At 36.8% G+C, this 17,959-nt stretch overlaps 1 protein-coding gene and 1 pseudogene across 1 annotated transcript in view; one reads left to right on the forward strand and one right to left on the reverse strand.

The window, feature by feature from the left end:
* The window catches only part of PIP4P2 (phosphatidylinositol-4,5-bisphosphate 4-phosphatase 2), a 57,178-nt gene that overhangs the window by 17,956 nt on the left and 21,263 nt on the right, over positions 1-17,959 (reverse strand). The window contains exons 2-4 of the mRNA XM_006742782.3: positions 15,622-15,770; positions 11,190-11,296; positions 9,706-9,829 (exon numbers count right to left, since the gene is read on the reverse strand). Of these exons, the coding sequence (XP_006742845.1) occupies positions 9,706-9,829; positions 11,190-11,296; positions 15,622-15,770 (380 nt within the window). The remainder of the gene's footprint in view (positions 1-9,705; positions 9,830-11,189; positions 11,297-15,621; positions 15,771-17,959) is intronic.
* Positions 4,365-4,876, forward strand: LOC102739914 (nudC domain-containing protein 2 pseudogene; annotated as a pseudogene).

Genomic DNA, 17,959 nt, shown 5'->3' on the forward strand with positions numbered 1-17,959 from the left:
GAGTCTCAAGATAAATGGAACTTCACATGAATGTTCACTCTCTTTTCAAAAAAATTATTATTTTTCAACATCTGAGAATGCCAAACCAAGGCTACATTTTTTGTTCAAGCACCAGTAAATCTTTCTTTCATACTTACTTTGTAACAAGTTAATGTATTGCAAAACTTATTCTTAATAGTAAAAATGTCAGAATTAATGTGCTAAACAAAGATTTCTAGAGTTCTACAGAATATTAAGTGAAGAATCCAGAAATCTTACTACCTTTTTTTTTTTTAGAGAGAGAGAACATGGGGGAGGGAAAGAGGGAGAGAGAATCTTAAGCAGGCTCCATGTCCAGCAGCACAACCCTGAGATCATGACCTGAGCCGAAATCAAGAGTCAGATGCTTAACTGCCTGAGCCATCCAGGAGCCCCTTTGTTATGTTACTGTATTTAGTTTTAGGACAGTTGCTGAACATGTAAAGTCATTTCAAATTTTATTTATAAATAACAAATTTAAGTTCTTCATAGTTAAAAGAACCTAAGTAGTTAAGGAGACAGTTATGAAACCCTTGAGCAAAGAGGAACTCAAAATCCAAGCTTGAAGGCTATATTATGTTAGCATAGGAATTCCAGAATTTTTAATGACCAACCTAAGGAGATGATTTAGTCCAATATTATCATTTAATAGTGCTCTTCATTTCAGCATAGATTATGCATGGTAAATTCAATTATAACTGAAAAACAGCTAAAGCTTTATTATGTAATTAGTAAATCATACAGCCAGCAACCTAACACATCAGGTTTTGTTATCTCCAAGTACTCACTTAAATGCAGCAAACTGAGAAAAGCATCTATTATTAGAAATAATTTTGTCATACTCTATTCAAGTGAATGCAAATATCTTTGCTTGCGAAAGGAAGTTGACTTACTACTGTTCTTTAATCTAAAATGCAGCCTCTGCACTCTTAGAATTTTATTGCCAGAACTTCAATAGGAGAAAAAAACCAAAATTACCTATTTTCTTTATTTTTTAAAGATTTTAGTTATTTTTTTTGACAGAGACATAGCGAAAGAGGGAACACAAGCAGGGGGAGTGGGAGAGGGAGAAGCAGGCTTCCCACTGAGCAGGGAGCCCGATGCGGGGCTCAATCCCAGGACCCTGGGATCATGACCTGCGCCGAAGGCAGACGCTTAACAATTGAGCCACCCAGGCTCCCCAAAATTACCTGTTCTCTATCGGAAAGATTAAAGGCAACTTCTCTAAAATTCAATCATTTTTAGTGGAGGTCATCTAATATTTGACTTACTTCTAACCATTCTATGTAACAGATAAACTTAGTTTCCCCAAGATGTATTTTTTTAATCAATCTTAGAAGGCCATAAGAAAGTTATACTGCTAAAAATGAATCATTCAATAGTACCTTACTGGATTTTATTTTTTAATGGACACAATAGGTGACTGGTGTCATTACTTTGAATTATTCACTTTAAAACTATTGTTACTCTCTGCAATGACACCAAACTATATGTCCTGTGTCCAAATAAGGAAAATCTGACCCTGACTGAAGGAAATACACAGGCTCACTTCAGAGCAAAGTTTGAACCATCGTCTATGATTCTGGTACATATTGTAGATTGTTTTTATTAGGGCATGCCAACCCCACAGTCAGGTATTGGTTGACAAAGCATCTGGACCTGCCTTTCATCAGCAAGAGAGAACACCTGCCCCATAGAAATGCAAAATTAAACTCCACTGTTCAGTGTCTTAAAAAACTTCTTTATTTTTCATGCAGGGCTAGCTAAAGACTATGTATTCCCTTTATTCTTCTGGAAAATTATTTTCTAAGCAATATCCCTCAAAAATTATTCTGACTAGATGATGTCATCAAAATGGCTTAGAGGTTAAAAAATATTTGTAGGGGTGCCTCAGTGGCTCAGTCAGTTGAGTGTCCGACTCTTGGTTTTGGCTCAGGTCCTGGTCACATGGTCCTAAGATCAAGCCCCACTGCATCAGGCTCTGTGCTCAGTAGGGAGCCTGCTTGGAGATTCTCTCCCTCTGCCCCTCCCCCACTCCTAAAATAAATAAATAAATCTTTTTAAAAAAAATGTTTGTAAATACTATATTAAAACTCTTCCTGGGTGCCTGGGTGGCTCAGTTGGTTAAGCGACTGCTTCCGGCTCAGGTCATGATTCTGGAGTCCCTGGATTGAGTCCCATATCGGGCTCCCTGCTCAGCAGGGAGTCTGCTTCTCCCTCTGACCCTCCCCCCTCTCATGTGCTCTCTCTCATTCTCTCTCTCTCAAATAAATAAATAAAATCTTAAAAAAAAAAAAAACTCTTCCTGGATAGTAACAATGATGCATGCTAAAAGTGCTAAAGAATACACCTGTAAAAAAATTGTGTTTAGTTTTTTGTTTATCCTAGCAATTCCCAATGACCATGGAACTCTTTATTCACATAACACCTATTATTATCCTATAAAATGAGTGTTCTATTGAATATACTTTGGAAAACACAAATCTAACTTTTCTAAACATCACCCATGGTTCCAGCCAGGCTGTGAAATGAAGAATATGAATAGAGTGGATTCATAGTAAACTTAACTTTAGCATTATAACATTGATATATTAGAAGATGGTATAAACAGAAGGTTGTTGAGGACACAGTCCATTATATTGTTCTTTTATTTTAATCCATGGAAATAATTTTTTCAGGTCACAGTATTCCAATAAACCCTCTCCTATGTGATTTTTTTAAAAAAATCATGAATATCTTTTAATAGATCATGTTTTCCTCTATTCAAAGACTCTAGAAGTTTCACAGCTAAAATCCAGACTAATTTTAACTGCAGAATTAAATATTATGCATATTTATATTCTTATGTATGACTTATCATGTTTTTCTGCCCTTTTTTTCATTGTTCCTGATTTTTTCATATTTCCTTTTCAATGTCATTGAACTTCGTAACTTGTCTCAATTGTTTCTATGCCTTGTAAGGCAAGGCTGAAACAAGGTAGAGAAAAAGTAAATGAATCCTAATAGTTAAAAGCCTGAAGGACAAAGAACATACTACAAAGGATATAAGACTATTTGTGATCGGCATAATAATAAGGATAAGGCAAAGTTCTTGAGTCAGAATTAAGAGATCCGTGGTCTATTTATTCTTTATGACACTGAATATCTCTCATTAATCTGAAACTCTCAAAAGTAATAGCCACCCATAGGTATGTACTGTGCTCCCCTAATCACCAAAATCTTTGTTTTCTAAAAATTTTTAAATCATCTTTAAATACCACACATTAATCCAAAACAGGCTTTTCACTAAAGAATTAAAGTTTTTAATCATATTTACTGTGCTAATATGCTAATATGATTCACTTGCCTATACTAAATATTAAGTAAATAAGAGTTAGTTTTAGAAGTTAGTCTCTGGAATGCACATTACTTTAGTAATTTTCTCCTAGGGTGAAAAGATCTAAATGCATAAATTTAAAGTAATAGAAACCATGTCACACATATCTTTTAATCTCTCAATTTGGATCATTCTCTAGAATTGACTGCCAGATGATTTCAAAAAATTAAATATGAACTCTTTAATGTCTTTGATTTTCTTTTTTTCCTCATTCCCTTATCTACCCTGTTGTCAGTATGTCAATTCTCTCTGAAAATCTTTATGCTATTCCCAACCATCATCTTCACTTTTCTGGATAATAAAAGCCAAACATCTAGTCTTGTTCCTCTGCAGGCTTGCCCTGATGCAATCCATTCTATACATAGCACTCTTATATACAGAATTATCTATAAAGCTCTACTAAGCTTTCCATTACTCTGAGAATAATGTCACTTCCTCTAGGCCAGGTAATTTTGTGTGTGCACTAAGAACACTCTGTTATTTACTACTGTAGTCTAAGCACACTTCACGTAATTCTTGTTTTAATTGTCTTTCTTCTCCAATTAGATTAGAAAATTCCATGAGGGCAGGAAAGGTGCCTTCCTGTTTCCCCAGCATGTAGCCCAATGCCTGATATGCACTCAGTATATGTTTTTGAACATATGAAATCAGCTCACTTATATGGTGGCTATAAGATTATCCATGGCAAGGATTTAGAATACAAAATATAACTGAGCAAAATGCAAATGTAAGGTAATTATGGAGGGAAGCTCTCTGAAGTAAATTGAAAAGAAATCTGTTTTGAAGATTTTAAAATGGTATTTCAAAATATAATTTGTTCACATATAAGAAAGAAAATAATAAATATATTTAATATATATTTAACTTAGTCAAATCACTTGATACCTATCAAAACCTACAGAGTCTATTACCCTACAATAAAGCGGTATAACCTCACTCCGTGCAGCTGCAGCTGGGAGGCTACTGGAGTATGTTGGCCCCGTTTGAGGAGAGCAGTGGGGTGGTTCCATGAGGGATGCCATGGGGCCAGTGGTCCCAGACCTTGGAGGTGTTCACTGAAGTTCAGGTGCCACGAGGACACCCAAGACAGCCAGTATGGCCTGCAGAGCCAGCATGTGGCACTCGCCCTGGGTGGTCGCAAGATCATTAAGGGCAAGCTCTTTGATTCTACAACAGCTGATGAGAGAGCATGGACTTACTTTGGAGGACAGAAAATGGTCCATATTGTTCTTACAAAGACAAAAAAAGATGCAGCAAATTGTTGGACTTCTCTTCTAGAATCTGAATATGCAACTGATCCTTGGGTGTAAGACCAAATGCAGAGAAAACTTACATTAGAGAGATTCCAGAAAGAAAATCCTGGTTTTGACTTCAGTGGAGCAGAAATCTCAGGAAACTATACTAAAGGTGGAACAGATTTCTCAGATCTTGAGAAATAACCACTACTTTTTTTTTGCTGCATTCTGTGATCCCAGCAGATGTTGCCAACTTAATCAAAGGAACAGATTATGTGATGGAAGGAAAATGTGGATACCTGCAGTTGACAAATTGCAAAATATCTTTAACTATGGTTCTAAAAATTGCATTCAAATATGACGTACGTAGGAAACATCTTAAATACTGTGGAAACTATTCTACTGATAGAGAGTAACATTTTTTGGACTTGTGTTTTTGCTCAGCATGAAGTTTCATATGCTGTATTTTACTAATTTCATATTTAACCTATATTTTTAATACAAAAAAAATTAGGGTATAGATCATGCAAAATGACTGGGTACCTTCAGGGACAATTAAATTTTTCTTTCAGTAAGTGTAATGCAGTAATGTTCAATAAACTTTCCTAAATAGGAAAAAAAAAAAAAAGGCAGCATATAGTAATTTTCAAAAAGAAGTTTGTTAACTATTCCCACAAGCTATATCTAATTTATGTACTCAGTCACTGATTTAATCAATAAAACATAAATGTAAGGAAGATTTATCTTCTCCTACTAGACTGGAAAAATCCTAGCAATTTTGATTAAATGTAGTAAATCAGATAGATGCATGCATTTCCATCTCCTTTCCCAAACTTGACTAAAATGATAGGAAATGAATTTAAAAATGTATACTACTATAAGGATAAAGAGGAGAAATGGCCTCCAATTTTTGAACACTGGAAAGTTAATGGAGACTTGGCAGCTGACTTAGTGAAAGGGATGCTCAAAGTTTAGGGCTGTCTGCAGAGAGCTATGTCAATGTAAAGCTATTCACACTAAAGAAAGGCAGAGCGATGCAGCTCTTGGGGCTACTACGCGCTTTCCAAGGTGGGGCTGGGAGTAGTGACACAAACAGCACTATCGGCTATAAACTCTTCCCTACACACCACAAAACCAGAAAGCCCTCTCTCCCCAGTACGTGCAAGAAAAGAAGGATTTATTCTGAAAAGAAACTGGACTAGAAAGCTTATGAACTTAGAAACACCAGACATAGCAAAAGGCAAAAATAAAACACTCTAAAAAGGGGGGTGCCTGGGTGGCTCAGTCATTAAGCGTCTGCTTTCGGCTCAGGTCATGATCCTAGGGTCCTGGGATCAAGCCCCGTGTCGGGCTCCCTGCTTGGCGGGGAGCCTGCTTCTCCCTCTCCCACCCCCCCTGCTTGTGTTCCCTCTCTCACTGTGTCTCTCTCTGTCAAATAAATAAATAAAAATCTTAAAAAAAAAAAAACCCATTCTAAAAAGGAATTAAGTTAAAGTCTGTGGTTTGAACAGTGGATGAGACCCTCACCTCATTACCTTTCTTAACTCCTAAATGCTGTCTCCCAGGCATATTACTCACAAGAAACCAGAGGACTGTTCCCCAGAGAAACTTGGCCTCAAAGAAGACTTCTTGATACTAAGTTATTCAAAAAATGAGAAAAGGGAGAAGAAAAAGAAGTGGAAGAGGAAGAAGGAGGAGGAGAGAGAGAAGGAAGGAAGGAAAGAAGAAGCTTCACTCCTACTGCATGAATAGAGCTTCCAATCAGTGCTGACCCTCAAATATAAATGAACTCTTCAGTAAAATCTCTATCACTAAAAAAAAAAAAAGTGGGGAGAAAACAGAGACAAGGCATAAGGAACAATACTTCAGAAAAAAAACAGAATTAATAGTTTCAGAAAGATGCCATAGAGAAGAGAATGTTCTTTAGAAAAAGAAAAAAATTAACCAGAGAACATAGGAAAACTCTTCAAAATTAAAAATTAAGTTAAATAATCCAAAATTAAAATTTTGCATTAAGTTTAGAAGACATAGCTGAGTAAGTTTCCCAGTAGGCAAAGAAAAAGGCAAAACTAAAAAGAAAATGTTTAAAAAAGAAAAAGAAAGAAGAAAGGAAAAGAAAGGAAAAAGGAAAGGAAAGGAAAAAGAAATAGTGTGGACTCTAAAGGACCCACTGAGTACCAGACAATGAGTTCAAACATATTCTCCCTAAGACACATCATTTTAAAAAAATTTTTTAATTTGAGTATAGTTGCCATACAATGTCACATTAGTTTCAAGTGAACAACATAGTGATTCAACTATATGTTATGCCATGCTCAGCACAAGTGTAGCTCCCATCTGTTACACAACACTGTTACAATCTCATCAACTCTATTCCCTATGCTGTGCCTTTTATTCCATGACTTACTCACTCCATAACTGGAAGCCTGTGTCTCCCACTCCCCTTCACCACTCACCCCACTACACCCCTCCCCTCTGGAAGCTATAAGTTGGTTCTCTGTATTTATGGGTCTGTTTCTGCTTTTTATTTGTTTGACATTTGTTTTGTTTTTTAGATTCCACATATAAGTGAAGTCATATGTTTGTCTTTCTGTCTGACTTATTTCACTAAGCATAACACCCTCAAGGTCCATCCATGTTTCCACAAATGGCAGGTCTCATCCTTTTTATAGTTGTGTAATAGTCCTCTGTGTGTGCGTGTGTGTGTGTGTGTGTGTGTGTGTGTGTGTGAGAATGATATCTCCTTTATCCATTCTAAGACACATTCTAATGCAATTTGAGAGCACTGGAGAAAATGAAAGAAGAGAGAGGAAAAGTCAGATAGAAAGGACATAGAATCAGAGCAGCAGTTGAATTTCTCAACAACAGTAGAGAAAAGCCTTTTAAATTTTTGAGAGGAAACAATTAGCAAACTATAATTCTACATCTGGACAAACTATAAAGTAAATGTGAGATCAGATTAAAAACTATTTAAGAGGGATGCCTGGGTGGTTCAGTCAGTTAAGCGTCTGCCTTCGGCTCAGGTCGTGATACCAGGGTCCTGAGATCGAGTCCCACATCGGGCTCCCTGCTCCGTGGGAGTCTGCGTCTCCTTATGCCTGCCGCTCCCCCTGCTTGTGGCTCTGTATCTCTCTCTCTCTCTGACAAATAAAATCTTAAAAAAAAAAAAAAAACTAAGAGGGGTGCCTCAGTTGGTTGAGTATCTGGGTGCCTCAGTCGGTTGAGTATCTGCCTTCAGCTCAGGTCATGATCTCAGGGTCCTGGGATCGAGCCCCACATCCGGCTCCCTGCTCTGCGGGGAGCCTGCTTCTCCCTCTCACCCTGTTTGTGCTCTCTCGCTCTTTCTCTCAAATAAATAAATAAATAAAATCTTTAAAAATAAAAATAAAAACTATTTAAGAAGTAAAACTGTCAAATTTATTTCCTTGCATCTTTTCTCAGAAAGCTAAGAAAGGATGTGCTACACCAAAATGAAGGAATAAACCAAAAACTGTGAGGATGACACAAGATCCAAAACAGGAAAAGGAAAAAGGATTTCCTAGGATAATGATGAAGGGAAATCCCATGATGGCAGCTGTGTAGCAGGAAACCTCAGTAATAGATTCCCTGATGTGTCTGACTATATTGATAGTAATTTTATAGTTCTTTAAAAGAGTATGGGAAGAACTAATGATTTGTACATAGACAATTAAACAAATTCAAAAGGAGGAGAGACAATTATTCTTTTTTTTAAGTAATCTCTATTTTCAATGTGGGGTTCGAACTCATGACCCAGAAATCAGGATTTGGGTGCTCTACTGATTGGGTAGACCACCAGCCAAGCACCCCAAAAGGAGGACAGACAATTAACAAATTCAAAAAATTTTGAAAGACCATACGGTACTGAAATATAGTATCCTACTTGGCTCAGCTGTGAACATAATTTACCTAATCTTATAAAAAAGGTAAACACTAAGCATTAATTGAATTAAAATACTAAAATTCTAGTTGGATCATGGAGTCGAGAGAAGGACAATGATTGGGGGAAAGGGTGTTATGAGTGCTAAATCCTCAACCTGCATTGTACAGAGTAATAGGTAATATCTAAAACTGCCTAAACAAAAAGAAAAAAGGATAAGCAAACAATTTAAACACATGTAGGTAAATCCCAGGAGGGCAGCTGAAAGAGTTCGGGGGATGGTATTTAGAGATGACCACTATTCTCCCTATAAGCTTTATAATCCTATTTGACATTGAAATTATGTACATGAGTTACTCTAAAAGAAGGAAAAAAAGCAAATCATCTACACTTTCTTAAATGGGTTCATCTCTTAGTTTATCCCAAGACAGCAGATCTTGCAGTGGAAGACCATTGTGACCTCAGCCCTGCCCATGCTCACACTCTGGAAGTTTTCATTAATACTTAGGTTCTAAGGAAAATTTGTTGTCTCCTGTGATGGCTGAATAACAAAAGAAAATCTTCCTGACAGAGTAAAACATTATGAAATCAACTTTTAAAAATCAAACTTAGGGTTAAAGTTAAAAGCAGTAAAACAAGAACTCCTGTAGCTTTTGCTTATATCTAACTACTTACACCTTCTTATTTTTTTTTCCAAGTAGTTTATCTAATTATAGACACCGTTTAATTTTTTAAAAATCAGAAAAAAATTGGTAAATTATAATAAGAATTTGTCTTGAATCTAGAAACCACAAAGCAGGGCCACCACATGAGACTATGCACTTTGTTTTCTGCTGAGGAGGTGACAGTAAAGCTTAGATTCACCCACTCACCAAGCCAAGATACCCATGTTGCTAAGTTCAGAAGGAAAGGGCACTGTTTCCCATTAGTCTACCCAGAGAGGTCCCTTTTTGCAAATGAACCAATCAGAGGATCCACCTCTTATCTAATTCACGAAAGATGCAGGACATCCTAGCTGAACCTGTGATTAACTGTCTTTCTTAAAAAGGCTTTCTTTTAATCGTCTGGTTAATTTGCGCTTGGATAAAACTAGAAGAGCATGAGCAGTGGTCAAATCTATGTGATCATGACCTACATTTACAGACTGATGCCACTATGACAAATATGTGGTTACTTACCAGGAATGTGTTTCCACAATGCCCACACACGACCCTTGTACCTTCTGGCTGGACTGGCAGTGCAGGCTGAGCTGGCTGTTCTTCAGAAATAAGCATTACTGGGCTAAGGTTAATTATGCGTCTACTGTGGAGAGAGAAAGGAAACAACTTCATTATCCCACAAATGCACTGAGGGCAAAACCTGTAATATCTGGCATAGCACTGAAAATAGATTATACTTGTTTTATAAATTGTCAGGTTTGAAGCCAAATTCACAGAAAGTAGCAGCAATTTTGAAAGCAAAAAAAATGACAGTTTTTTAATATTTGTGATGGAAACCATATATTATGGTGTTGGTTCTAATCAATGGCCTTGGGAACCATTTAACTGCTATTTCCAAGTTCCTACAAGTTCAAATTAGAAATTTTTTATCATTCCCTATCTAGGAAGACAAGTTGAGTTTGGTGGAGGACTACACAAGTTAAAATATTCTGCATCAGCAAATATGTGTGTGCCATGAAGGTACCAAAGTGCTGAGTCACAGCCAAATTTCTCTGGGTAGACTGGTATTCTTTGATGTCTATTTAACCAGAGTTGGACAAAAAGGAAAATGGGAGGTTTCTTTTCTGTCTATTCCATCAGATGGGGTTGCAAATGATTCCTTTAATGGTCAAAAAGCCAGAAATCACAGAAAAAACACAGTGAAAGCCTAGATATACTTCTATCTAGGCGCATCTATAATGGCATTTATCAAATAGTTCCAGAATTTATTGCATAGATTATGTTCAGCAAAGACTCATATAGCACACAGTGAGGTACACAGTGATGACTAAAACACTTGCAGGTTAAGATGAATTAAATCAAAAGTAAACTAGGTGGTTACTTTTGGGGTTTTATTTCTTTTTCTTTGAAACATATTTATTTGAATTGATCTTAATCACTATATGTGTGTGTGTGTGTGTGTGTATTACAGTTGGGTGTCACCTCCCTTCACTGATAGAACAGACATCTGAAATGGCTTGCAAATAGTGTTCTTGGAAACACCTTTATTGCAGGTGTTTAAACACCTGACTGCACGAATTACAGAATGGGTTTATTCTATTCACTCAGATAACACTGGCCTGCAGGTTGCAACTAGAGATCTTATAAATACCCTTATTACAAGTGCTCTTAATAACTTCACTGTATATATAACAATGGGGATAAGTGGTTACTTTTAAATAAGTTTAAGGAGTCACAATTTATTAGAGTGCATTAAGTACTTATATAACATCAAGAAAACTTTCACTACTCATTCAAGAATATTATATCTTATGAATACTTGTGACCATTAATTTCAAACTTATCACATCATTCCGTTTAACAAAGAAAAAATAATAATCTAGGTCCTGTAATTGAGGACAAAGGTTATTTAGAACAAAGCCTGGCACATAATGAGCCTTTAATAAGTACTTGTTGGATGAACAAATGAATGAATAAATGAATGATGAATCTTTATCTCTTACCAGTTAGGTCTCGGACATCCTATTCGCCGAGATGTGTCCTTACAAATGAGGAGACAATTACAAGGGCATCTAACATATTTCTTCCCTGTTGGGGGGTTTTTGATTGGCTAGATAAGGGAAGAAAATGCAAACACAGCAAATTAACCAAAGGACAGATTGCCAAAGCTTATTTGTATATAAAAAGGAAATGATTCCTTAAAAACTTCGGCTCCCCATAGTTGTACCAAAGTACAGGTTAAGGAAAAGTGCATCATAAGTGGTTTTAAATAGCTCAAATGTTGGCAAGCACTCTATGAAATTTGGGGGCTGCTGAGATGTAATTGTGAAGGGCATATTTCAAAATTAGTTTGCAGTGCCCTTTTAATATGAGAAGAAAATTTAAGTTCACAACAAGAATTGTTTTCCTTTAAAGTTTTAAGACCAAAGCCAACTATCTGTCCTACCAGGTGCAAATATTCACTAAAGGTTCTTACACCTGTTTGGGAAGAGCAAACTCATTAGGAATAGTGGACAAAGAGGAGTATATAACAAATTTGAACTTTTCTTTACTGCCTAGAATATAAGAAGGGATTAATTTTATTACATCTTTTAACTTAAAAAACAAACAACTTGCAATAACTCTTAATGTTACCATTTTTTAAACTTTACAGTAAATTTAAAAGCAAGAATAAACACCAAAAAAACCCACAAAACACTCCTTTAAATAAGGACTTAGCAGGGCGCCTGGGTGGCTCAGTCGGTTAAGCATCTACCTTTGGCTCAGATTATGATCCCAGGGTCCTGGGATCGAGCCCCACATCAGGCTCCCTGCTTGCAGGAAGCCTGCTTCTCCCTCTCCCTCTGCTGCTCCCCCTGCTTGTGCTCTCTCTCGCTCTCTGTCAAATAGATAAATAAAAAATCTTTAAAAAAATAAAATAAATAAGGACTTAGGCTTGTTAGAGTAAATAACCCATGAAGCAATGAGAGGACTAGATCATCATTCCTGGGCATGCCTACCAAAAATGTATAGCTTGAATCCAATTATTAGGGAATACCAGACAAACCCAAAATGAGGAACATTGTACAAAACACCTTGCCTGTACTCTTGGAAAATGTCAAGGCAATCAAAGACAAAGAAAGAGTACATTTCAGATTAAGGGATATTAAAGAGACATACTGATATCCAAATACAACATGGAACTCTGGATTGACTCCTGGACCATACTGTTGTTTTTTTGTGTGTTTTTTTTTAATGGAACCATTGAGCAAATATGAATTAGGTCCAAAGATCAGATAATAGCCATTGTATTAATGTTAATTTCCTGCATTTGATCATTGTACTGTGATTATATAAGTGAATGTCTTTTTTTCCTTTTTTTTTAAGGAAATTCACACTAAAATGTTTAGGGGTAGAAGAGACCCAGGTCTGCAGTTACTTTAAAGGCTTCTTAAAAAAAAAAAAAAGATTATTTATTTATTTAGAGAGAAAGCCAATGTGACAAAATATTAATGCAATTGGGGAATGTGAGTACAGGGTCTGTGGGAATTCTCTGTACATAATATGTACTATTATTTTTGTAACTTTTCTGTGAATCTGTAACACATTTCAAAAAAAAGATTAAAAAATTTAAGTAAACAATCTTGTTAGAAATATATAAAAGTTAGTAATAAGTCATCAACAATTTATTAAACTATATAACAGATAAAATCTGAATATCTAAGATTTATAAACATCCAGAATGTGTTCCTATCCAATCTAAAATATCAAGAAAACCAGAAATTGGGTTAATTCCTGTATATCCAAATTTTCCCATTAAGTAAATGTGTACTTGGCAAATGACAAACTTTTAAAAATTTTATTCCCACCTTACTTCTAGACCTCAGTTCCCTCGTTTATAAAGCAAGGCACTTGAACTAGAAGAACTGGTCTTTATTGCCCGCCCATGCCTTGTCATGTCTGATCTGCAGGGAAATGGGGATGAAAATGGCACTGTCCTTATGCATAAGTTTTAATATTCTTACTTAGTAAAATGAACTTGTATGTGAGTGGTGCTGTGCTGGGCACTTTACCCCTGTAATCCCAAGGGCAACTCTATTAGGTAGATATTATTATTATACCACTCTACTTGAGGAAACCACAGTGTGGAGAAGCTAAATCCCAAGGATATAGCTACCAAGTGGCAGAGCTAGGATTCAAACCCCAGTCCATCAGTCTCCAGATCTCAGACTCATAATCAATCATGCAGCCAATTAGTTCCACTCCTCCTCCAGGACTTCTCAACTTTTCCATTAACTTGCCCTAGAAATTGCTTCTCCCTTAACCTTAAATTCTGTATTCTCTAAGCCTTGCTAAAATTTGTCCATCTTTTCTCTCCCCCAACTTCTCTCTTTTCTTTCCCAATTCCATCTACTGAAATAAGAAGGACTTTCATTAGCCTAGTTTTTTTTGCTTTGCTATGTTTCGTTTTTTTAATCTCCTCAGGAATATCAGGTTCCTATCAGAGGTGGCTGCCGAGGAGAACAGACACACTGATCTCTTGTTTTAGGTGACATGAGGAGAATGAACCACAGTGAAACTGAACAGGGAACAGTGACAGTGAACAGAAGCTGCTCTGTTGGATCCTGGTCCATTTACCTGTTCTTTTCAACCGAGAATTTCTCCAGAGAAGCTGCTAGTTGCCTAACACCTCTTCACTCATAAATTCAAGATCAAATTATATTGCAAACATTGGCAAGTCATCTGTTAAAGCATTCCTCACACACATTTTCCCCCTCTCTCCTTCCCTGTAATATAACTGATTCCACACAAGGCAATCTAATTAGGTACTATTCATTTTCTCTAGAATATTGAGAAATACTTATATTTCCTTACTTAGCAGGAGTTATAATGATATAAAAGTGTCAGCACAATTTTCTTTATGTCCAAAAGTAGTTTATTTGTACCCAAATCCTCTTGTTCTGGAAAAACGAACTCATCACTTCTGAGTAGCCAGATTGAGGCTGTTGGCTAAATCCATAGCCTGTTCTGTTTATTTCCAAGGGTAAATATAAAGCTTTAAAAGGTTTTTATACTCACTAAAGAACAAGTTTGTAGGGATGGTGGAACAGGACAAAAAAATGAAACCTTTCAGGTACTGGGTGTTTGTTGTTGTTGTTGTTGTTGTTTTAATAGCCATCTATGTCTGACAACTCTTATTTGGTTGTTAACTCTAAAATGAGCGCTACAGAGGCTAATGTTAAGTTTGCTAGTAAGTGTTCAACCTAAAAAGAAAATAGCTGGCTCTGTAGGCATCGCCTCTATTTACACTGTAAAGTTTATCTCCAAATGACGTCCCTTATAAAAAATCCATACTTGCAATGAAATATATTGCTTCATGACTTAAGGTTTTAGTTTATGACTTTCCTATAAAACATATAAAGCACAGTATACATGTTTCATGGTTCTTAGAGACACAATAATCTTTGGCTGACTTTTTTTGAGGAAAGGAAAAATATACAAATACCAACAATTGATATTTAATTGCAGATTTTGAGAGAGATTGAAATTTTAAAAATAAAAATAAAGCCTAACCATAAAAGTAGAAATATATTTAATCTAACTAGTATACACTTTCCAGTTCATTACTTGAAACTAAAAATTTTACTTAAAATGTAGTTGTTCTTCACCAGATTCAGTTAAAAAAAAAAATGTGCCCTTCAAATTTTTTGAACATTTCTCTAAATTACTATCAAGCAAATAGAATAAAATACCAAGCTATCTGTAAACACTTTGGCACAGACATCAATAATAAATGCATAATCTTAAGTCCAGAAAAACCATACAGACATCCTACAGATGTAAAGCAGGTTTAAATAATTTTCGACATAGTAAGTACAAAGTCCACATTTGAAGTGAAATTTGGCATATCTTCATTTTTGTGAAAATCAAAATGGATTTAGTTGTGATGTGATAGACACTAAGGATAATTATAAATGCCTGACTAGGGTCAGTCTCATGTTAAAAAGTAAAGAGCCGGGACACCTGGGTGGCTCAGTCGTTAAGCGTCTGCCTTCGGCTCAAGTCATGATCCCGGGGTCCTGGGATCGAGCCCCACATCGGGCTCCCTGCTCAGCGGGGAGTCTGCTTCTCCCTCTCTCTCTGCTGCTCCCCCTGCTTGTGCTCTCTCTCTCTCTCTGACAAATAAATAAATAAAAATCTTAAAAAAAAAAAAAGAGCCAAATGGCATTATATTTAAATTAACCATGAAATTTTCATAATGGAATTAGCCTTAAACACCTGGAGACATCTTTGTATGATAAAAGAGAACTGGAGAGAAGAAAGAAAGGATGAGAAAATACGGCCATATCTATATCCAGCCCACATCTACCTTTAAGTAACATTACTGGAGTATTTCCTTTAGAGACAAGATGTCAGATAACAATTTATGCTTTATTAAGGGAAATCCCCACTTACCGTAGCTTCATTGCAAACCGTGCACTTAACCACATGCTGGTGAAGCTTGCCATCCAAGTTGATGAGAGATTGGCACACGCGGCAGTTTATTACTGGAATACCACTGGCATCAGGGCTGACAATGGCTGTATATGGAGGTGGGAGTTCGGCTGAAAAGGTTATCAGTCACTGAATCAGAGCCAGCCGTATTACAGAGAATAGAGGTAAAGCAGAAACTACCACAAATGACCTCATTCTTGTATTTATGTTTTCAAAACTAGCCAGCTTATCCTAGTTTCAGAGCACAAACACACATGGGACTACATTGTGAAGTAGAATAATTCTTCCTCTGATAAAATCTAAATCATGTTTGCCTCGGTCTACCCAAATGATCCGGTTTCCTTTTACTAACCTATACACAACGTATCCACTCTGTTCCTGCAGAAATTCGGAGAGCTTGTAACGGGAAAGTGATGATTCATGCCTAAAGAATCTGACACTAATGATCTGGTTACCAAGAGAAACAGTCAGTGAGAGCAAAGTTTCTAAATCACTTATATATACCCATAAATTGTGCAGCCGTCATGCTGTGTTTATAAAGGGACCAGCATGTAACTGCTGGCCATGTCAACAACAAAACAGTTTTGGTGGCAGCTAAGGAGAGACAAAAGTGAATGTAGGAAAACTAAACGTATCAACATGGAACAAAGCTAATTGGAATAGAACAGTGCTAATTTCAGACACAAAACAAAAATAAACTTAACATTTTTTTATCTCAAATTTGTAACTTCAACATTAAAAATCCAGGAAATGCACTTAAGTATTTGTGGGTAAAAAATATGATGTCTGGGATTTGGTTTAAATCCTCTAAGGCAAAAATGGTCTAAGAGATGAAACAAGATTAGCAAAATGTTGATAATGAATAAGTATGATGATATAGATAGTCATTTTGTTCTTATTACTTTTGTGTGTGTTTGGAAATTGCCAGAATAGGGGCACCTGAGTGGCTCAGTCGGTTGAGCGTCTGACTCTTGGTTTTGGCTTGGGTCATGATCTCGGGGTCCTGGGACTGAGCCCCATGTGTGTCAGGATCTGTGCTCAGCAGGGAGTCTGCTTGGGATTCTCTCTCTCCCTGTCCCTTTCCCTCTGCCCCTTCCCACTCCGTGCTCGCTCTCTCTCTAAAATAAATAAACCTTAAAAAAGAAACACACACACACACAGTTTTTTGAGTCCTAAGTTTGCCTGATTGGGTAAAGGGTAGAAGCCCCGTTTCAGAATCATGTTCATCTACCAGAAGTATATATTTGTTGTGGAAGTCTGAGAAAAAGAATCTAGATGTACTACTCTGGAATGGGATTTCTAAAGGGGACAGTCTAACCCCATTGTGTAGCTACCTCAATTACAGGCATAAGAGGCCCTTTTCAGGAAAGGTATTGTCTTAGGACTTCTAGAACGGGCCACACCTCAACACACGATTCATGATTGAAGCCCCACTAAAGAGAACTGGTATTTCGAAGGGCTTCTGTGATACTCTAAGATACAATCACAATAGCTAATTATGAAAAGAGTTATTTTTGAAACAGAGATCTTCTATCCAGTGAATTAGATTCTAAACTCTGTGGTATTTTTAAAGTATAGTACACCATGGTATGTTTAAAATTTGCATATTACCACCTGGCATCCTTGAGGTTTATCATATAGATTTTTTTAGACTAGCAAAGGATTAGCAATAAGTGCTACTCATTTAAATGATTCATAATAAGGGGCGCCTGGGTGGCTCAGTCGGTTGAGGCTCTGACTCAGTTTCAGCTCAGGTCATGATCTTGGGGTTGTGGGATTGAGCCCCCAGTCAGGCGCCGCGCCCAGCAAGGGGGTGGTGTCTGCTTGAGATTCTCTCCCTCTGCCCCTCCCCTTACTTGCACACACATGCTCTCTCTCTAAAATAAATAAATCTTTAAAAAGTAATAATAAATGATTCATGATAAGTTAAATTTCCACAGCAGTCAGGCTCTGAAAGAGACCACTTTGAAATGACAATACACATACATTTCTGGGAGGCTTCTACCAGAACACTGCCAAATACTGAATTGGAAAAGAAGCCATGGATGTCTTAAATTATAAAAATAGCTTTAAATTCTTGAAAGAATTTGAGGTTGATCCAGAGTGACTTGCAATATATTAATCAAGAAGGAAAAACAGGGGTGCCTGGGTGGCTCAGTTGGTTAAGCGACTGCCTTCGGCTCAGGTCATGATCCTGGAGTCCTGGGATCGAATCCCACATCGGGCTCTCTGCTCAGCAAGGGGTCTGCTTCTCCCTCCGACCCTCCCCCCTCTCATGTGCTCTCTCTCATTCTCTCTC

The sequence above is a fragment of the Leptonychotes weddellii genome, chromosome 4 (assembly GCF_054177405.1).
Source record: "Leptonychotes weddellii isolate Sample4059 chromosome 4, ASM5417740v2, whole genome shotgun sequence".
Taxonomy (NCBI): Eukaryota; Metazoa; Chordata; class Mammalia; order Carnivora; family Phocidae; genus Leptonychotes; species Leptonychotes weddellii.